General features: G+C 43.4%; 1 protein-coding gene across 3 annotated transcripts in view; it reads left to right on the forward strand.

Moving 5' to 3' along the window:
- wbp1la (WW domain binding protein 1-like a) overlaps positions 1 to 23,023 on the forward strand; it is an 82,353-nt gene that overhangs the window by 50,184 nt on the left and 9,146 nt on the right. For 2 of the 3 annotated variants that reach the window (XM_068053068.1, XM_068053071.1), the window contains 2 exons: positions 8,213 to 8,321; positions 21,320 to 21,481. In XM_068053068.1, coding sequence (XP_067909169.1) covers positions 8,213 to 8,321; positions 21,320 to 21,481 — 271 coding nt within the window. Of the gene's footprint in view, positions 1 to 1,763; positions 1,992 to 8,212; positions 8,322 to 21,319; positions 21,482 to 23,023 lie in introns of those variants that run through there. The other variant, XM_068053070.1, reaches the window with a different exon arrangement.

Genomic DNA, 23,023 nt, shown 5'->3' on the forward strand with positions numbered 1-23,023 from the left:
TATTTTGTAACATAGGCAAACACAGCAGCCAGTTTAGATACAGCAAGGTTTCAGAAGCAGCAATGAGCTAAATAAGCAGCTAAAATCTTTTGGGTGGGTGCTATGACCAGGTGAGAAAGAGGTCTAGGGTTCCCTTTTAGCCTTCACCTGGTCTTACTGTAACAGGGTTTTATTTTTAAACACTGTTTTTAGCTCCCCCTTGGTGAATCCTTGTTCACTGCTTTCCAATTATAAAGCAAAGAAACGGGCACAAACAAGCTTTCTTAAGTTTAAAGAAGTAAGGTGAAATTTTATTAAACTTAAACTGTCATTCGGTTAACGTCTACAGATACACGACATGTGCACACGTACGCGATACACACATGCAAATAGAGACAGAAAAGAGCAGAAGAAGAATTCAAGTAGAAAGGTTTGAGGCAATATCTGAAGAGTTACGGTTCTTCGAGCTCACTGTAGAGTCTTTGATTGTAGGTGGTTCTTGCTTTTCGTTGGGGCCCAGTATTCTTCTTAAACCTTGTTCACTGAAGGAGACTTTTCTCTCTTGGGGTTCATGTGACTTTAGTCGGTTTTTGGAGTTCCTTGAGAAAGAGATGGGAGCAGACAGGAGAGAGAGGAGGTTTTCAGTCCAGGAGCATTCTGCTTTCTGCCAGTTCAAACACTCGCTACAATTTAAAACTCCCCAAGTTGGCCAGCAGGGTGATCACGTAACTGACTGGTATGACCACTTCTGGCTTTGTGGATTGAATTGGAGCAGGGAATAGCTCAGTGGGGTGTGTGCGTCTGCATGCGTCCCTGTCTGCGCGCGCCTATGTGCCCGCCTGCCGTACTGGAAGCTATGTATATTAATACACAGGGTCCTGTTCATGGCAGACAGAAAGAACATATACACACATTGTGCCTGTTTCAGCTGAACAAAATAAGTGACAGCCATTTGCTGGTTCATTCCTCAGGGCAATGCCTTGATCAATCAGAGTCAAGCTGCCTGGTTTAAATTTCAAACAAAGCTTGGCAGTTTACTGTCAGTCACTGTAAACTGGTGTATTCCCCATGGCAACGCTTCTACCAATCAGCATTCACTTGCCAAGCAATCAGCACTCTATTCTCATGCAGTATAAGTTGTTGTTTTCCCTTACATTGGTTATTCTTACATATTGTCCTGATGAGTGCAAGACGAAAAGCTTTGACTGCATGTCTCTATTTTCAGCAATACTCAAGTTCTGTGCTATCAAACTTTTAGTGAATTTAATTTGAAAGTGTTAAAGGATTTTTTCTGCTACTGTCCTTGTGAAATGATTTTTAATCAAAGCTTTTCCCACTGAAAGCGGTTTGTTTCGATCTGCTTGGGTGTGTACGTTCTGATTAGTAAGATGTATGATAAATTGACGGGTTAAAAAAATTAATATTACAACTAGAATATGGAGGTTTGGGGGAGGATGAGAGAATCTGGTTGATTTAAAACACTTAACAATTCTGACAGTCCCTTGGTCTAAGACAACGCCACTGTACTGTTAGTAGTAACCATCAGTATACATACATTCGATAAATAATTCAAAATCCTGGATTACAGTAAATGGATTACTTAATGTTCGCAGTGATATTTACTTATTTTAACACCTCTGTTTACTCTGGATTAATGGAAAACTAGGCTTGAAAAGTCTGGCACAGTTGCCCATTCTTTTAGCTACAAATGAGCTCATAGTAGAGGTGACTTTGCAGATTTGCTAGTGGCATTGATTTTATGGACTAAATTACTTTGTGTTAACTGACGGATGTCAGATGCACGGAAAGTTTTTGTAACAGTCTTAGGGGATCTGCTGGGTGAAAACTTAACTTGTTGGAAGGTGATTGTGAACCTGGGGAAAGGGGGGCTGTAGTCTCTGACCTGGAGGCATAAAGGGATGTGGTGCACGGGACAAATGCCGTTAACGTAAGATCCAGGGATTTTTCATCCAGCTTTTGCCATGATTATACTACAGCACTTAATAACTCAGGTGAGGAGCATGGAAGGTCACGTATGTTGTTGGAAAAGAAAGTTGGCTTAAACTCTATTATTTAGGGAGCAGCAACACTGTTGAATTCAGGAACTTTTTTATATAATGAGACTTTGCAACTAAAAGGTTGGATTATCTACTTTTTTGTTGCAGAGAAACTTTTACTATCTCAATGCTTTAGAAGATTGCAAAAGGTACTATACATCTCCCTCTCTTTGTACATATTTCAGGCTTTAATGTTTAATCACTGTTGTACTGTATCTAAGGTATTCACTTTAAAGTCAGCACTATACTGTCTTAACACTGTTCAATCAGTCTATATGGGTTTTATTCCTACTTGTCCTGAACTAATTGTGATGGATTCCTGTTCCGTAACTTGGAGGAATTGAATTACTGGAGCTTTATACTTGGATTCTTTTGATCTGACAGTCAGGTTTAGTCTCTAGCTGCTTATCACATTTATATGCTGTTTTCAGGATTATTGCATAATAAATCCTGAAATTTGCATTTGCTAATTTTCATAAGGTCTGTATCAGTGTGGACCTAGGAGCAGATTGGGTTAACAACACCTAGGTTTGTTTCTGCATGTGTCTTAGCATGAACTAAATTAGCAAATGGTTATGTTAAAGCTTTGAAATGCTAATCAGGATCTTGGTTTTTTTGTATATAGTCTTTGTCTCAATGACTTTGCTATAGTGACTAACATTGTGGAAACTACAAGAGGTAGGAGGTGGAACAAAGCGGTTCAAACCATCAGAAGAACCTGTTTGTCACGGTTGTGCTTCTGTATCAGTCTTACTACTTTAGTTTTGTACTGGTTTCAGCAAATCCATTTGATTTGTAATGTGGTCCAGCAGTAGTGTGTTCAAACTTTCATTCGTCCAATATGGACTTGTAGAATTCCATGCCATCACTGCTGTGCTCACTGAGCTACATTGGCTCCTGGTCCAGCAATGCCTCAATTGTTCATCTTTGTTTTCAAATCCCTCCAAAGCCTAGCCCCTCCTGATTTGTAACCTCCTCCAGCCATATGATCCGCCCCCCCCCCCCCCCCCAAAGATCTTTCTGCTCTTACAATTCCGACCTCTTGCACCTCATCGATTTTAATCGCTGCACCATTGGCAGGCGTGTCTTCAGCTGCCTGGGCATCAAACTCTGGATTCTCTCACTAAACCTCTCCGCCTCTTGCGCCCCTCCCCTCCTTTAAGATGCACCTTAAAACTTAACTGTTTGACCAAGCTTTTGGTCACCTGTCCTAATATTTCCTACATGGCTCAGTGTCAAATTCTGGTTGGTTACACTCCTGTGAAACACGTTGGAATATGTTAAAGGTGCTATATAAATCCAGGTTGTTGTTGCTTCTAGAAAATACAGAATTAATTTAACAGTTAATTACACCCTATTTGCATATTCCCAGGTGTGAATTGGTTTCTTTAGTTGTGTGATAACTGGATGCAGTTTGAGTGAGTCAGAATGTTGCTTATGATCTTTCACTGGATTGCCGATATCCAGATTCTGTCTTGGGCATTACTGACCTCATTTTTTAAAAAACTGTACTGAGACAAAATATCTCTCCTGAATCAACATTTTTTTTTTGAAACGCGATTGCTTTTTTGTTCTGGTAATCAATTTGTATAGACTCTTGGAGAATCTGCACATCTCTTGGCCTCAGCAGCCTCCTGTTTGATATATTGGTCTCTTTTCCTTACACTGGTACTGATGCTGTGCCTCCAGTGTATCTGTACAGTATGGTAGCATCTGACATTCTTTATGATGATTGCACAATCCGATCTAAAGCGTGTAAGTTTATTTTCTGGGATTGTGCATCACACGCACATCTTAGCAATAACCTTTGTATTCTTGGACACAAAATGTATTAAATAGATGCCAAAAGCTAAACGGTCAAGGTAACCCTCAATTTCTACAGCATTTGAGTAATGCTTTTGTCAACAAATGAAGTCTCTGTATATGTAAACATTTATAATTTGTATTTCTATGTAAACACATGCCTGTCAGGACGTATTTGGAGGCCTCCTATCATTGGTGATGCTGTGGTGCTTCCCAATTCACAGCCCCACTCTCCCCTCTGGCTCATTGTTTCCCATGCTCTCTGAATATCCTTCCTTAGCCTCCTGCGCTTTCAGCTCCGGTCTTCCTCCTTGCTGGGTCCAGAAGCATCCTGATCTCCAGCCATTTTCCTGCTCTCCCTGATACCTTGAGTGAATCGCACTGGAGATTCCAAATGGAACGCCGAGACAGTGCCACTTTCTGAAAGTGCGCAGGCACAAACTGGCATCGTTGGTAGAGATTCACTGGGTTCATTCAATTTGGAGGAGCAGTCGAGAGCAGCTAGAAAAGCCTCCAAATTGGGCACCGTCTTCCAGGCTCAAAACTGAAGGTGCTTTCAGCTGCCTCATTGTTTTACCATCCTGTTATTCAGCAACATTTATCACTCCAAGTCCAAGGAACTAAGCGAAGGGAGTGTAAATTAAATGGAAGGCTGGTATAGATTTCTGATGAGGAAGCAGATCTAGATCAATCTATTGGTGTTTGCCTGTCATTTTAAAGCATATTAGTGCACCAGATTAGTGCAAGGATGAAGCACAATGGAGAGGTTATATTGCTTTACGTAACATTTTTCAAAAACTATCCACAGTATTGTGTGCAATTTTGACTACTTATAATCTCACTTTTCATGTAGAAAAATATCCTAAAGCGCTTCAAAGGTATAATTAGAAATTAATGGGTGCCAAGCCAAAGAGTGTCTGTTAGGAGGGGGTTCCAAAATGCTCGGACAGTGAGGTGGGTTTTAATGAGAGCAAGGTGGTGAGGTGGAGAAGTTTAGGGAGGTGCTTCCAGAGTGTAGGGCCAAGGCAGCTAAAGGCATGGCTGCAACGATTGAGCAAATGGAGAGGACAGGTCAAGAATCAATTGAAGCTCTTGAGAAAATTGCATGGTTGAAAGAGAGTAGAATTGGAGAGGGGCAAGGCCTTGAAGGGATTTAGACAAGAGGATGAGAATTTTAAATTGGAGGCATTAGAGAACCAGGAACTAATGTCTGTTGAGCAAGGACAGGACAATAGGTGAGTGGCACTTAGTTTTGAATGAGCTAAAATTTATGGAGGGTAAGACTGGGATCCTGATCAGGGGAATGTTGCAATACTTGACTCTTGAGATGATAAAGGCATTGATAAGGATTTCAGTAGCAGATGGGCTAAAGTAAGGGTATCTCATTGAAGCGTGAGAATGAGAGAGAAATTGACAAGATTGATACTGGGAGTCTTTTTCTCATGGCTGGAGAGTCTCGAATTAGGAGTCAGCCATTTAGGACTGAGACGAGGAGGAATAAAAAGATTGTGGGTCTTTGGAATTTTGTGGCTGCTTAGTCGTTGAGTATATTCAGGACGGAGATCGATAGATTTTTGGACATTAAGGGAATCGAGGGATATGAGGATCTGGCGGGAAAGTGGAGTTGAGGTCGAAGATCAGACTTCATGATATTGAATGGTGGAGCAGGCTCAAGGGGCTGTACGGCCTACTCCTGCTGCCATTCCTTATCTTGTGTTCTTATGAGACAGGTGATGTAATGGAGGTAGAAGTGGACATCTTGATGATGGGAGAGGGTATTGGGTCAAAAACTCAACCTCGTGACAATTAGGATATAATTTTAAAAGTCTCGATTTTAGAGTCCTCATTCTTGTTTTCAAATTTCCCAAGGCCTCTCCCCTCATCTCTTTAATCTTCTCCTGCCCTCCGAGATCTCAGTGCTGCTCTAATTCTGGCCTTTTGCAGCATCCCCAATTGTAATCACTCGACCACTGGTGGTCATGCCTTTTGTTGCCTAGGCCCTAAGCTCTGGAATTTCCTCCCTAAACCCCTCTGCCTCTCTACCTCACACTCTCCTTTAAGATGCTCCCTAAATCCTACCTCTTTGTGGCTCGGTGTTAAATTTTGTTTGATAATGTTCCTGTGAAGTGCCTTGGGATGTTTTTACTATATTAAAGGCGCTATATAAATGCAGGTTATTCTTCTTGGATGTTTTCCCCGAGACGAGGGCTGGAGTGGGGGAATGAAATAGCAGAAATAATAGAGTTTGTGAAGGGAGTCAAAGATAATGGCTTTGATCTTCCCAATGTTTAACTGGAGGAAATTGCAACTCTCCCCAGATTGAATGCCGGGCAAGTAGTAGGACTACACAGGCAACGGAGGGGTTGAGAGGGCTGGTGGAGTCATAGAGCTGGATATTGTCAGCATTCATGTGGAACCAGACCCATGTGAGCTTCTTAATCAGGAGCAGGGCTCTCCCACTGAGCTCAAGAGTGGGGGAACATCATGGAGACTGACCATGTCAAAGGCAGCAGAGAGGTTCAGGATGGATATTGCACCATGTCACATTCTCAGAGGATTTCACTTGTGATTTTACTTCTGACTGATTCAGTGTTGTGGCAGGGATGGAATCAGATTGGAGAGGTTCAAATATGGAGTTGTGGGTAATAATGGGCATGTTACTGCCATGGGAATTAATTGCAATTGTGATAATATAGTAAATATTGTTACAAGAGTGCTTCTATTTTTTTGTAAAGTATATTTTAAAGAATTATAGTTGAATTACAGACACTGATTCATCTGGAAGCTTGAAGAGATGCTGAAGTTTGTGTTTTTTCAAAAGAGGTTACCAGAAGACTTCCTGAACTTGGCTTGTAAACAAACCCTTACTGGAAGGCATCTGTTTTCAGATAAAATACCATCAGGGAGCTTGTTGTTTTGATTTGGAGAAGATGTTTACAGAGAAGTGACAGGCCAGGAGGCTTGACTTCTGGAATGTTTTTGGTTTCACTTTGAATTGTTAAAAAAGATAGTTGGTTTTTGCCTGCCAAGAAAACCCAGCTCATCTCTTTTTCTCTCTTGGAAAGAAACTCTGCATATTCAGCGTGTCACTTTCCTCTTTCCTCCTGTTTTGAAGAAACCCTGCGTATCGAATGTGTGCCACATTTCTGCTGCAAGACCGATCTGAAGCCTCTGTAGAGGCATTTCTTTGAAAGCCTACCCAAACTGATCTTCAACATTGCCTGGAAAGAACTGTTCTAGGAAGATTCCAGTAAGAGCCGTCTATACGCATTTGGGATGCCAAACCAAAACTATGGACATCTTTTCATATCTTTTCTTTCTTCAAGAATGAGCAAGTATTCAGCCTAGGTGTTTTTTTGTCTTTTTTTGTAACAGAGCCCTAAAGCAAAATTCCCTTTTATTTTTCTGGTTAACTGATGTATGGATGTGTGTGTGAGAGGCTAAGGTAAAAAGGAAACTGTTCTACTTCAATCTGTGTGTTTATGCTTTGCTTCATTACTGATTAAGATTTGTTTTATAATCTGACAATTTTGTTGTTTATGAAAGAAACCTGATTTGCGTGTTTTATTCTGGGAAAAATAGAGTCTATGATTGTATCAGTAAGTGGGAAAATTTAAATATATGTTGTGGCCTGTGGAGAAGTGGGACTAGAATAAACAGTGCACTCCTCCCGCCTCAGTCGTAACAATATTATGTTAGATTTTAGATGTCACATTTTTAAAACTGTAACAGGTTTGTGGTCACTGCACTAATCCTAGGTAGAAAGCTGCTCATACTTTATTCACTGGCTGTAGACTTTACCGGTAATTACATGCAGAGTATTTCTTTGATGGACATTCAGTACTGATATAATCATTAATCGCTCAGCGTAAGCACTGATATGTAACACTATACTGAATGTACTGACTGTAGCGACAGCTTCTGCTAGATACCTTCATTAAATCTGGGTGAGTGGCCAAGGCCCTTATTGCAGGACACCACCAAGCACACAGGAAGAAAGATATAATAGGTCAATAGTAGCAGTTAAGTGCTACCAAGCTTAGGTCCGAAAAGGCTAAACATTACAAGAGAGAGCGAAGACTGCGGAAGATGAGCAGCTCCACAGTTTCACAGTTCTGAGGCAGAATGAGTTAGATTGGGTGAAATTAATTCTTGATTTTCAAATGAAGTAGACCTCAAACTGAACCAATCCCTTTCCCCTGAATGAACCATATGTTACCATAAGATAGTAAACTAAATTCTGGGTCATGATGGGTGAAACTAGATAGCTAATGACATCTTAGCCTCTTGATTATATTACCGCCTTGCAATCATTTGAGTCTCTGTGATTTTTCTCTCTCTCATCTCTGCTGTAATTGTTTTCTTCTTTTAAGTCTCAAGAACGAGATGAATGCATCGGAGTGAACAACCAGAGTTACTTCTGTGAAACAGGACATTGTTGTGGAGAATCGCAATGCTGTAACTACTATTATGAACTTTGGTGTAAGTATTGACCCTTTCAATTCTAACTGATTAGTTGGCGATGGCTACTGTCACCAGTTTTTGTTGAGTCGCATGTTTCATTTTACTGATCGGTTAATGGAGTAAATAATGCCCCTCTCCAAGTCTCTTTGTCACTTTTGTTACATGCTTGTTGGGTCTCATTTTCTGTAATGTGCAAAGGGTCTATACCTACAAATGTTCTCCCTGTCTATCTTGAAGGCAATGCATCTCCCTGGGGTATGTTTCCATAGGCACTGGCTGCTCTCCATGTAACATTGTTGTGTCCTTTATAGATGGTTGATGGTCAAAGCAGGATTATGGTCAGTATCACATTTTTGTTTGTGGGACCTTGATGTGCGTAATTTTGCTGCTACCTTTCCTACATTACAACAGTTCTGTTAACTGTTTCTAGCATCTCAATTGACCTTTTTTTAAATCATGTGTTCTCTGGATGGATGTGGACCTCGTTGGCAAGGCTGGCTTTTATTGCCTATCTCTAGTTGCTCTGATGGCTGAATTGCTCGCTTGGCCAACAGGGGGAAATTAGAAATCGGACACATCAATGTGGGATTTTTGAGTCACATGTAGGTCAGACTGGATAAGGGCGACAGATTTCCATCCCTAAAGGACATAAGTGAACCAGTTGGGTTAGATCTGACTTCTTCATGATCGCTTTACTGATGCCAGTTTTTTATTACCAGATTTTTAAAAACTGAATTCAAATTCTGTCAATTTAAACTCTCGTTCTCTGTATTACTAGTCCAGTAACATAACCACTGCACTACCACACCTTACAAACTCAATTAACAAATTTCAGAAGAAAGGAAATGGGTTGCATGGGCTTGATGGGCCAAATGGCCTTTTTTCTGGTCTGTATCATTCTATGATCAGTATAATGGTGTTTTTTGTCTTAAACTTGCTGCAGAATGTTGGGTTAACATGATCAAAAACATCTGCTTAATGAAAAGTGTAGACTATAGATTGAATTAGTTTGAGAATATGTTTTAATTTTGGAAAGTGCCAAAGAACAAAGAGGGAAAGGAATCTTTTTGTCTCACTGCCTTCTCAAAACTCTTCTGTTCCTCTGCTATTTTAGCCCCCTTCTACCTGTTTCTCCTTCCAGCTGGCTCTGCGAAGTAGTCTAAGACATCTTTCCTGGTTGAGGGACAGGAAAAGTTTATATTCAGTTTTTTTAAATTTTCAAAATATACTATATTCATAAGAATCTGTAAAAATTACATTCCCAAACAGTTTAAAACAGCATCAAGTACAAACAGTGCAAAGGTGATCAGTTTCCTTCTATACAATTGAGTTGCCTCACAACCCTTCCATTTCATTTGTTGTGCCAGATTCATTTTTACATTTTACAGCAAACGAAAAATTTCCCGATACTGTTCGAGGGGTTTCCCATGGATCCAGCCCCTCAGTTCAGCTTGGTGGGGGGGATCTTACACAGTGCTCTTTCCCCATTGAGCCTTTGCTGTGGCTGCCCCAAGCTTCAGTGCGTCCCTCAGCACGTAGTCCTGGACCTTGGAATGTGCCAGTCTGCAACTTTCGGTCGTGGACAACTCTTTGCGCTGGAAAACCAGCAAGTTTTGGGCAGACCAAAGGGTGTCTTTCACCGAATTGATAGTCCTCCAGCAGCAGATGATGTTTGTCTCGTTGTGTGTCCCTGGGAACAGCCTGCAGTAACACCTTTACTGCAGTTTGAATTGGGAACAATAAACAAATTTGTGCGAACAGGAAAAGGCAGTTGGGTCCAAAAGACCCTTCCCTTTTATGATGAACCTGTATAGTAAACAGCTCTTGTTTGCCCTGGAATTGTGTCACTATTAATTAATCTCCAGATTCGGGTAGCTTCACAGAATTACACAAGACGTGTAAAAGCCCCTCTGCTTAAACACTTTCATTGGAAGGAACTTTATACATAAAATCTAAAAATAGAAGATAAATGCATAAAAACTAAAAAATAGAATCAAAATATTTTTGTGCTTTAATATTTAATAAACCTCTTTCTGGTTACCTCCTACCGCCCCCACCTTAGCTGATGAATCGGTGTTTCTCGAACACATGAATTAGGAGCAGGAGTAGGCCACTCTGCCCTTCAAGCCTGCTCCGCCATTCAATATGTTCATGGCTGAACTGATTACTCCACATTTCCACCTACCCCCGATAACCTTCCGCCCCCTTGCTTATCAAGAATCTATCTACCTCTGCCTTAAAAATATTCAGAAACTCTGCTTCCACTGCCTTTTCAGGAAGAGAATTCCAAAGACTCCCCACCCTCGGAGAAATAAATTCTCCTCATCACCGTCTTAAATGGGCGACTCATTTTTTAGACAGTGACCCCTAGTTCAAGATTCTCCCACAAGGGGAAACATCCTTTCTACATCCACCAAGGCAAGACCCCTCAGGATCTTGTATCTTATCTCCATGTTGAACACCAATTGAAAGAAGCACTGAGGGTAGCAAGGGCACAAAATGTACTCTGAGTGGGGGACTTCAATGTCCATCACCATGGCTCGGAAGCACCACTACTGACCAAGCTGCTAGACTGGGTCTGCGGAAGGTGCTGAGGGAACCAACAAGAGGGAAAAACATACTTGACCTCGTCCTACCTGTCTCAGATGCATCTGTCCATGACGGTATTAGTAGGAATGACCACCGCACAGTCCTTGTGGAGACAAAGTCCCGTTTTCCCACTGAGAATACCTGCCATCGTGTTGTGTGGCACTACCACCGTGCTAAATGGGATAGATTTTGAATAGTTCTAGCAACTCAAAACGTGGGCATCCATGAGGTGCTGTGGGCCATCATCAGCAGCCGCATTGTATTCAACCACAACCTGTAACCTCATGCCTGGCATATCCCTCACTCTACCATTACCATCAAGCCGGGGGACCAACCCTGGTTCAATGAAGAGTGCAGGAGAACATGCCTGGAGCAGCACCAGGCATAGCTCAAAATGAGGTGTCAGCCTGGTGAAGCTACAATACAGGATTATTTACATGCCAAATGGCGGATCCAGCATGCAATAGACAGGGCTAAGCGATCCCACAACTAACGGATCAGACCTAAGCTCTGCAGCCTTGTCACATCCAGTCGTGAATGGCAGTGGACAATTACACTGACAGGAGGAGGAGACTCCACAAACATCCTCATCTTCTACGATGGGGGAGCCCAGCACATCAGTGCAAAAGACAAGACTGAAGCCTTTGCATCCATCTTCAGCCAGACGTGCCGAATGAATGATCCATCTTGGCCTCCTCCTGAGGTCCCCAGCGTTAAAGATGCCAATCTTCATCCAACCCGATTCACTCCACGTGATATCAAGAAACGGCTGAAGGCACTGGATACTGCAAAAGCTATAGTCCCTGAGAACATTCCGGCAATAGTACTGAAGACTTGTGCTCCAGAACTAGCCGCGCCCCTAGCCAAGCTGTTCCAGTACAGCTACAACACTGGCATTTACCCAGCAATGTGGAAAATTGCCCAGGTATGTCCTGTGCACAAAAAGCAGAACAAATCTAACCTGGCCAATTTCCACCCTATCAGTCTACTCTCAATCATCAGCAAAGTGATGGAAGGGGTCGTCAGCAGTGCTCTCAAGCAGCACTTGCTCAGTAATAACCTGCTCAGTGACGCTCAGATGGGTTCCGCCAGGGCCACTCAGCTCCTGACCGCATTACAGCCTTGGTCCAAACATGGACAAAAGAGGTAAGGTGAGAGTGACTGCCCTTGACATCAAGGCAGCATTTGACTGAGTATGGCATCAAGAAGCTCCAGCAAAACTGGAGTCAATGGGAATCAGGGGAAAAACTCTCTGCTGGTTGGAGTCATATCTAGTGCAAAGGAAGATAGTTGTGGTTGTTGGAGGTCAATCATCTCAGTCCCAGGACGTCACTGCAGGAGTTCCTCAGGATAGTGTCCTAGGCCCAGCTATCTTCAGCTGCTTCATCAATGACCTTCCTTCAATCATAAGGTCAGAAGTGGGAATGTTTGCTGATGATTGCACAATGTTCAGCACCATTCGCGACTCCTCAGATACTGATATGCAGCAAGACCTGGACAACATCCGGCCTTGGGCTGATAAGTAGCAAGTAACATTCATGCCACACAAATGCCAGGCAATGACCATCTCCTTGACGTTCAATGGCAATACCATCACTGAATCCCCTGCTATCGACGTCCTAGGGGTTATCATTGACCAGAAACTGAATTGGACCAGCCACATAAATGCTGTGGCTATAAGAGCAGGTCAGAGGCTAGGAATCTTGCGGCGAGTAATTCACCTCCTGTCTCCCCAGTGCCTGTCCACCATTTACAAAGCACAAGTCAGGAGTGTGATGGAATACTCTCCACTTGCCTGGATGGGTGCAGCTCCAACAACACTCAAGAAACTTGACACCATCCAGGACAAAGCAGCCCGCTTGATTGGCACCCCATCCACCAACTTCAAAATTCACTCCCTCCACCACCGATGCATAGTGACAGCAGTGTGTACCATCTACGCACCAAGGCTCCTTCAACAGCACCTTCCAAACCCGTGACCTCTACTTCCTAGAAAGACAAGGGCAGCAGATGCATGGGAACACCACCACCTGCAAGTTCCCCTCTAAGCCACACATCATCCTGACTTGGAACTATATCGCTGCTCCTTCACTGTCGCTGGGTCAAAATCCTGGAACTCCCTTCCTAACAGCACTCTGGGTGTACCTACCCCACACAGACTGCAGCGGTTCAAGAAGGCAGTTCACCATCACCTTCTCAAGGGCAATTAGGGATGGGCAATAAATGCTGGCCTAGCCAGTGGCGCCCACATTTCCCGAACTTATATAAAAAATTCTGGTATTTGTTTTGTGTTCTGTTGCTTAAAGTGACTTACTGGAATTGTTTTCAATTTTGCTCTGGTGTGTGAATATTTTTTATTAGGCTCCTGGTTGTGAAATCTCTTTACTGGAAGTGACTCCTAGCTCTCTTGAACATCTTCAAAGTGGGGAATATCCATTTATAAGAATACTGCTGTCCCAATCAACTGTAAATTCATTGGATAATTATGGAACATCTGAATTTTGTTTAACCTCGCAGTTGGGTTGGGTTGAGTGGTTGTGCAGATGTGGGGACATATCTCACAGGTTTCATTGTTCAAGTGGGGGAATTAAGAAAGAGGGGACATAATCTTAAAAGGAAGCACTTTTTCCACATAGAGATCTGGAATTCTGCCCCAAAAGTCTGGATGCTGGGACAACCAGAGTTTTCATTGCTGAGGTCACTACACTGTTGTTAGGAATGGGTATTAAGGAATATGGAGATAAAGTGTGTAAATGGGGTTGAGGTACAAATTAAAGGCCTGCTCGGGTCTGCAAATAAAACCCGTCCCGAGCCCGACAGAACCACATCCGGCCCGAGTCCTTACATTTTTTCCCGTGCCCGACTCGACCCGAGCACCGGAATAAAGTTGGTTATATTAAAGAGGTTGTGCTCTACCTTGGATGGAATCGCTCACTGCAAACTAGTGCAGAGTGTTTCCTGCCTTAACGTCCTGGCTGTCACTGTTTCCGACCCGACTCGAGCCCGAATGCCGGATGCAGAAGTGCAACGCGCACCCAACCAGCACCCGACACATGTCGTCTGGTCCCGTTGGGTTCGGGTCAGGTAGACTTGCTGTAGTACAAGTCAGCCATGATCTAATTGAATGGCAGAGCAGACACATGGGACTGAATGGCTTGCTCCTGTTTCTATCTTCCTTGAACCCGTTGATTCCTTTTGATTGTGTACAGCAGGTTAGAAGTGCGGAATTGTTCGCTTTGTTGCAGAATCACAGAATTCTTACAGCGCAGAAGGAGGCCATTCGGCCCATCGTGTCCACACTGGTTCTCTGAAAGAGCAATTCCCTCAGTTCCATTTCCCTACCTTCTCCCCATAACCCTGCGCATTCTTCCATTTCATATAAGTGTATAATCCTTGTGGCTTTGTCATCTGCAATGTAATTATTCTGTCATAAGCCACAGATTCTGGGGGAAACGTAAGACAGCTAACTGTGTCTCAGTTGGCAAAGAGACTTTAAGAACCTGCTCTTATATAATTGCCTCTTGTGTTACATAACTGCTTTAAGAGCAAATGGGTCTAAGAAATGCTGAACTTCTAACTAGGGGTGTGGGATAGGGTGGCATACTGATTGCAATGCCCTGGGGTGGTGGTTAGGATCACCCATTTCTAATTTACTTAAAGAACCTTGATTCAGAAACTTAGTGCAGCTCGGAAATTACAGAACGAATTGGAAAAAAAAACAATAAGTGGGCAGAAAAGTGCCAGATTAAATTTAATGCAGACAAAGGTAAAGTCCTGCATATTGGAAGAAAGGCAGTAATGCCGCCAATAACCCAGACTTGCATTTATGCAAGAGCAAATACTGCTGAGGCTGGAACTCTGAAATGGGAACAGAAAGTGTCTGAAATACACACAAAAACACAAGAAATAGGAACAGAAGTAGACCATATGGCCCATCGAGCCTGCTCCGCCATTCAATACAATCATGGCCGATCTTGGGCTTCAATTTCACTTTCCTGCCTGCTCCCCATATCCCTCGATTCCCTGCGAGACCAAAAATCAATCTATCCCAGCCTTAAATGTATTCAATGATGGAGAATCCACAACCCTCTGGGATAGAGAATACTCGGCAGGTCTGACAACATCTGTTGAGAGAGAAACAAGAGTTAATGTTTCCGGAGTGTTTCTGGCACTTACTGTTCTCACTTGAATTTATCTAGTGCTTTTCATGACAACCGGACGTCTCAAAGCACTTTACAGCCAATGAAGTACTTTTGAAGTGTAATATAGGAGACACAGCAGCCAGTTTGCACACAACAAACTCCCACAAACAGCAGTGTGATAATGACCGGTAATCTGTCCTCTTGTGATGTTGATTGAGGGATAAATATTGGCCAGAACATGGTGGTAGGGGGCAGGGCAGGGGGTAACTCCCCTGCTCTTCCAAATAGTGCGATAGGATCTTTTACAATAACGTGAGCAAGCAGATGGGGCCTTGGTTTAACATTTCATCTGAAAGACAGCACCTCCAACAGTGCAGCACTCCCCAAGTACTGCAGTGGAGTGTCAGCCTTGATTTTTGTGCTCAAGCCCTAGAGTGAGACTTGAATCCACAACCTTGTGACTCAGGCAAGAGTGGTACCAACTACTGGCTGACACTACTCCATGACTGGTGTGAGACTGACATAATCTTAGAGTACAGTAAGAGGCCATTTGTGTCGGATCTTTGAAAGAGCTGTCCAATTCCAGTCTAAAAATGGTGGCAATGGTGTTAAGTGTAATTATGTAAATAAATCTTCCTAAAAACTATAGCTGAAGGACTAGAAGATCATGGATCTAAGGGTGATCTGGTCTTTGTGTGTGAGTATTACTTGTATAATGACTTGAAGTAGCAAATCTAGCTACTTGTGGAGGACACCAAAACTAAGGGCCATAAATATATGTAATGCCTTTATTCAAAAGGGGAGGGGGACAGAAAGCCAGTTACAGGCCAGTTAGCTTAACATCTGTCATAGGGAAAATGTTAGAAGCTATTATTAAAGACATTATAGCAGGGCGCTTAAAAAACAACATTCAAGGTAATCAGGCAGAGTCAACATGGTTTTGTGAAAGGGAAATCATGTTTAACCAATTTATTGAAGTTCTTTGAAGAAGTAACATGTGTTGTGGATAAAGGGGAACCAGTGGATGTACTGTACTGATTTCCAGAAAGCATTTGATAAGTTGCCACATCAAAGGTTATTGCAGAAAATAAAATCTCAGGGTGTAGGGGGTAAAGTATTGGCATGGATAGAAGATTGGCCAGGTAACAGTTGGCATAAATGGGTCATTTTCTGGTTGGCAAGATGTAACGAGTGGTGTGCTGCAGGGATCAGTGCTGGGGCCTTAACCTTTTACAATTTATATAAATGATTTGGATGAAGGAACCAAATGTGTGGTTGCTAAATTTGCTGATGACACAAACATAGTTCAGAAAGTAAGTAAGGAGGCTACATAGGGGTATAGACAGGTTAAGTGAGTGGGCAAAGTTCTGGCACATGGAGTATAATGTGGGAAAATGTGGAATTGTCCATTTTTGCAGGAAGAATAAAAAAAATTATCTAAATGGTGAGAGATTGCATGGCTCTGAGATGCAGAGGGATCTGGGTGTCCTAGTTCATGAATTGCAAAAGGTTAGTATGCAGGTGCAGCAAGTAATTAGGAAAACGAATAGAATGTTATTGTTTATTGCAAAGGGAATTGAATACAAAAGTAGGGAGGTTGTGCTTCAGCTCTTCAGGTCATTGGTGAGACCACATCTGGAGTAATGTGTACAGTACTGGTCTCCTTATTTAAGGATGAATATAAATGCGTTGGAAGCAGTTCAGAGAAGGTTTACTAGACTAATACCTGAAATGGGCGGATTGTCTTATGAGTTATGAAGTTTAGAAGAGTAAGAGGCGGCTTGATTGAAACATACAAGATTCTGAGGGGTCTTCACAGGATGGATGTGAAAAGGATGTTTCCTCTTGTGGGAGAATCCAGAACTAGGGGTCACTGTTTAAAAGTAAGGGGTCGCTCATTTAATACAGATGAGAAATTTTTTTCTCTGAGGGTTGTGAGTCTTTGGAACACTTCCTCAAAATGCAGTGGAAGCAGAGTCTTTGAATATTTTTAAGGCAGAGGTAGATTCTTGATGAGCAAGGGGGTGAAAGGTTATCGGGGGTAGGCGGGAATATGGAGTTGAGGTTACAATCAGATGAGCTATGACCTTATTGAATGAAGGGGCTGAGTGGCCTACTCCGACTCCTAATTTGTATGTATATATAAGGTATTCGTGAATAAATCCAATAAAGAATTAACGGGATACTTCTTTAATCTGGAGTGAATAGAATGTGGAACATGCTACCAAATGGAGTAGGAGTAATTGAGGTGAATAACATAGTCATAGAGTCGTACAGCATAGAAACAGGCCCTTCGGCCCATCGCGTCCATGCTGACCATAATGCCTATCTATACTAATCCCACCTGCCTGCTTTAATTCCATATCCCTCTATGCCCTGCTCATTCAAGTACCTGTCCAGATGCCTCTTAAATGTCACTACTGTTCCTGCCTCCACCACCTCCTCTGGCAGCTCATTCCAGATACCCACTATTTTTTGTGTGAAAAATTTACCCTTTTGATCCTCTTTAAACCTCCTCCCTCTCACCTTAAATCTGTGCCCTCTAGTTTTAGTCACCCCTACCATGGGAAACAGACTCTGGCTATCTACCCTATCTATGCCTCTCATAATTTTATATATCTCTATCATGTCCCCTCTCAGCCTCCTTCGCTCCAGGGAAAACGGACCCAGCCCATCCAATCTCTCTTTATAACTCAAGCCCTCCAAACCAGGCAACATCCTTGTGAATGTTTTCTGCGTCCTCTCTAGCTTAATCATATCTTTCCTGTAGTGCGGTGACCAGAACTGCACACGGTACTCCAAGTGCGGCCTAGCCAACGTTATGTACAACTGTAACATAACGTCCCAACTCTTGTACTCAATGCCTCGGCCAATGAAGGCAAGCATGCCATACGCCTTCTTCACCACCCTGTCTACCTGTGTTGCCACTTTCAGGGAACTATGTACTTGCACCCCAAGGTGTCTGTGCTCAACTACGCTCCCCAGGGCCCTGCATTCACTGTATATGTCCTGTCCTGGTTTAACTTCCCAAAATGCATCACTTCACATTTGTCTGTGTTAAATTCCATTTGCCAATCCCTTGCCCACTTTCCCAGTTGATCTATATCCTGTTGTAACCTTAGACAACCTTCTTCACTGTCCACGATACCACCAATTTTGGTGTCATCTGCAAACTTACTAATCATGCCTCCTACATTCTCATCCAAGTCATTAATATATATGACGAAACAACAGAGGGCCCAGCACCGATCCCTGCGGCACACCACTGGTCTCCGGCCTCCAATCTGAAAAACAACCCTCCACCAGCACCCTCTGCCTCCTATCACCAAGCCAATTTTGTATCCAATTGGCTAGCTCACCCTGGATCCCATGTGTTTGACCCTTCCGGACCAGCCTAATATGCAGGACCTTGTCGGAGGCCTTGCTAAAGTCCATGTAGACAACGTCCACCGCCCTGCCCTCATTAATCCTCTTTGTCACCTCCTCAAAAAACTCAATCAAATTTGTGAGACATGATTTTCCACACACAAAGCCATGTTGATTATCCCTAATCAGACCATACATAAAAATCCTGTCTCTCAGAATCCCTTCCAATAACTTTCCCACCACTGATGTGAGGCTCACCGGCCTGTAATTCCCTGGCTTATCCCTGCTGCCTTCTTAAATAAAGGCATAACATTAGCTATCCTCCAGTCTTCCGGTACCTCACCCGTGGCTAACGATGATACAAAAATCTCTGCCAGATGTGTTTAAGGGGAAGCTTGATATATACGTGAGGGAGAAAGATAGGATTAGATGCAGTAAGGTGGGAGAAGACTCCTATGGAGCATAAACTCCAAGATAGACCCGATGGGCTGAATGTACTATTTCTATGCTTTACATTCAATGTAATGTTGGGTAAACATCTGGAGGCGTAAAATTGCCCTGCTGTAAAACAGACAACTTTTACTGGGAAACTGCAAAACATTGTGTTGGCAGTGACATCTAGATAGATGATATTATTGAATGTACTTGCACAAGAAAAGGGAAAATTGAAGCAGTGGGCAGAAGGAGGGGGAGAAAATTATTTGTCCTTTGAAAGCCCAAAAAAGCTTGGACTGTCTTTCACATCCTGTGCTGAGGGAGATTTGCTGAGTCAGCCTTGGTTTGCTTATGAACATTGTATGAGACAGCTGTCCCAAGCAGATTAATGAACTTCCTAAAATACGATCTGTAACTCGGGCTGCTCCGCACGCCAGTAAACACATTTCTTGGGACATTTCAGCGGAAGTTGAAACGTGTGAATGTTCCAGAAGGCTATAATGTGGGGCCAGAGGAAAAGAAACATAACTGGCAGTGCCCTTAATATTTAATTATGGACAGCAGAGCTAAACTTCCTTACTATTATGCTGACATTAGAGAGGAATTTAAAAAAAACACACAACACACCCCGCTCTCACCCCTTCCCGAATAGAGGCTGTTTAACATCAGCAGGAAGAGTTGGAGGAATGGAGATTGCTGCTGGAAGCTGCAGCGGTGTTCGTCTAGGATCTTGTATCTACTGGTCCCAAACAGGAACTTAAATTTTTCTTATCTTGTGTGAGGTACGTGTGCGTGTGCTGTTTGCCTAACCCACCCCCCTCACCATAAGCTGTTGACTTCTGGTCTACTTGAGTTCGCAGTCCTCCAATGCCTCTTCCACCTGACCATTCTTGACATGTTGAGCTTTGCAGGCTACTTAAGTCATTGGGAGTTTCACAGCCGAACCCACCCCACTCAGCCTTTCACATGTACTTTACATTGGGGCGTGGATAGTGTTTGCGGGCAGCATCCAAAAATTGCATTTATGTAGCATCTTTAACATCGTAAAAAGACTCAAATGCTTCACAGGAGTGTTGTCGGACGATATTTAACACTGAGCCACATAAGGAAACATTAAGACGGACAATCAAAAGCCAGGTGATACAGGTAGGTTTTAATGAGCATCTTAAAAGTAGAGATAGAGAGGTGGAGAGGTTTAAAGAGGGTATTGAGATTGAGGAGAGATTGAGTCAGTTAGGATTATATTCGCTGGAGTTCAGAAGAGTGAGGGGGGGGATCTCATAGAAACCTATAACATTCTAACAGGACTTGACAGGGTAGGTGCAGCAAGGATGTTCCCGATGGTGGGGGAGTCCATAACCAGGGGTCATAGGATATAGGGTAAACGTTTCAGGATTGAGATGAGAAATTTCTTCACACAGAGAGTGGTGAGCCTGTGGAATTCGTAACAACAGAAAGCAGTTGAGGCCAAAACATTGTATGTTTTCAAGAGGAGTTAGATATAGCTCTTGGGTTTAAAGGGATCAAAGGATATGGGGCGAAAGCGGGAACAGGTTACTGAGTTGGAGGATCAGCCATGATCATAATGAATGGTGGAGCAGGCCCGAAGGGCCGAATGGCCTTCTCCTCCTATTTTCTACGTTTCTATTCCAGAGCTTAGGACTTAAGCAACTGAAAGCACGGCCACTGAAAGCAGTGGTGGAGTGAAGGAAATCAGGAATGCACAAGAGGCCAGACCTGGAAGAGCACAGTGATCGCAGAGGGTTGGAGGAGGTTACAGAGATGGGAAGGGACAAGGACATGAAGGCATTTGAACACAACAATGTAAATTTTTAATTCAAGGCAGTCCTGGACTGGGAACCAGTGTAGGTCAGCAAACATGGGGTATTGGGTGAATGGGATTTGGTGCGCATTAGGATACGGGCAGCAGAATTTTGGATGAATTGAAATTTACAGAGCATGGAAGACATCTGGTTGGCTTTTTTTGTTTTGTTTTACTTTCCCACGCCCATGGGGACCAAAGGCATTTTAAAAGCGTGTTTTGCCAGTCGTCAGTCAATTTAGCACAGATGGTGAGTTCCGGGGGACGGGGAGGATTATATACTTGCAAATTTCTTGGCCAGTGCATTTACCCAGCTAGGCAATAGTATCTGCATGCATGACACGCCAGGGAATAAAGAAGGGTTTTTATCATGACCCATGACATGAAAATCAACATCACTGCTATCAGTTTTGACCCATCTGTGATTGAACTGGTGGCTGTTTATCACAAATAGATGGATATAGCTTGACCGTTTCTCATCACTAAACTTCGCAGCAATTCTTTGGTTCCTTGGAAAGGCTAATGTGCAATTTCTATTCTAATTTACCTCCTCTTATGAGTCCCTTTAAATCTCGGTGTAGTTGACTGGACAATGGTGGCTGGGGTTTTAAGTTGTTAAATTGTAATTCAGCTGTATGATATTTCTCCTCTTCTCTCTCCAGGGTTCTGGCTCGTTTGGACCATCATCATCATCCTGAGCTGCTGCTGCGTCTGTCATCATCGGCGAGCCAAGCTCCGCCTGCAGCAACAGCAACGGCAGCACGAGATCAACCTCATCGCCTATCAGGGAGCCCGTAACTACTCCCTGCTTCCACTCTACCTGAGTACGTGTCTCAATTGCAAATTGTGATATCCTGGGCAGTTGTGCGTTATTAACCCTTTCAGAACATCGACTTGTTGTTTTTGCAGGGATGAACTGATGTCTGCGTTGCCAGCAATACGCTCTAGCGGCAGTGTGTTGCTTCTACCTCAGTTTATTAGGACTGGTCTTTCTGACCAGGGTGCTGCTTGCTGCCACTTTGCATTGGAAATTCAGCCATGTGCTGCACGCAATTTTATGCCCCGTTTGCTACAAAAGTTACACAGAATTGCAAAGAATTTTCCAGCAGAGGAACAGGCCATTCGCCCCAAATGGTCCATGCTGTTGAATATGCTCCACATGAGCTTCCTCCCATCCTGCATCACTTAATCCTATCTTTTCTCCCCCATGTACGGATCGAGCTGTGCCTTAAATGCATCTATTATTCGTCTCAACTACTTTTTGTGGTAGTAAATTCCACATTCTAGCCACTCTACTAAAGACGTTTTTCCTTTCAAAGAAGAAAAAACGTTTTTCCTATTTTTGAAGATGTTATGTACATTATGCACCTGAATTTTTGATGTGGGCTCCCAGCAGACAAGACTCCCCTCTAAGTGGTGCAGAGTCAGGATATGTGACCTCTCTTGTGTAGGCATGTTTGGTGGCACCATATGGAGGAGGCTGGACTAGTCCTTGGGTTTGATTATTGGTCTTGCTGGATTTGCTGTGGAGGCACTGGGATTAATGTCAGTGATCGTGGGCTTTCAGGGGATACCTGTTGATAACTGACTGGATTATTTATTTCAGATACAGCACTGAAACAGGCCCATCGAGTCTGTGCCAACCAATAACCACCCATTTATACTAACCCTACAGTAATCCCATATTCCCTACCACCTACCTACACTAGGGCCAATTTACCTATCACCTGCAAGTCTTTGACTGTGGGAGGAAACCGGAGCACCCGGAGGAAACCCACGCGGTCACAGGGACAACTTGCAAACTCCGCACAGGCAGTACCCAGAATTGAACCTGGGTCCCTGGAGCTGTGAGGCTGCGGTGCTAACCACTGCCCCACTGTGCCGCCCAGGGATTAGGGGACAGCAGTGATGCCGAGTACTTTCTACCCAGGTTCACCCTTGAAATATGACACTCGAGCAAAGCACTGGAGGATTCCTGGTTCCCTCAGGCTGCACCTCAGCAAAAGAGAAAGAGAAAAACAAAAACTGGAAAGGAACAAAATATTCATTCGGGTTCCAGAAAATTATCTTTTTTTTTAATTTAGTGTCACTTTTCCAGATGTGTGTTCTGTAGGAAAGGATTTCTTACTCCATGATATTAAGATCAAGCTATTAAGGTGAACAGATACAATAGAAAGAGAGAAACAATTTCCACTGGTTAGGAGAGACTACAGCTAGCATTTTACACCCCCCCACCCCCCCCCCCCCCCCCCCCCCACACCCACAAAAGAGCGGGACGGTGTGGGGAGGGTGGTGGGGGGGGGACATAAAATGGAGCAGGAGGCTCGGGGGGGCCCTTCCCGACCTGCCCCCGCCTCCACCGCCAC

Source organism: Heterodontus francisci, chromosome 20 (assembly GCF_036365525.1).
Source record: "Heterodontus francisci isolate sHetFra1 chromosome 20, sHetFra1.hap1, whole genome shotgun sequence".
In the NCBI taxonomy this organism is placed as follows: domain Eukaryota; kingdom Metazoa; phylum Chordata; class Chondrichthyes; order Heterodontiformes; family Heterodontidae; genus Heterodontus; species Heterodontus francisci.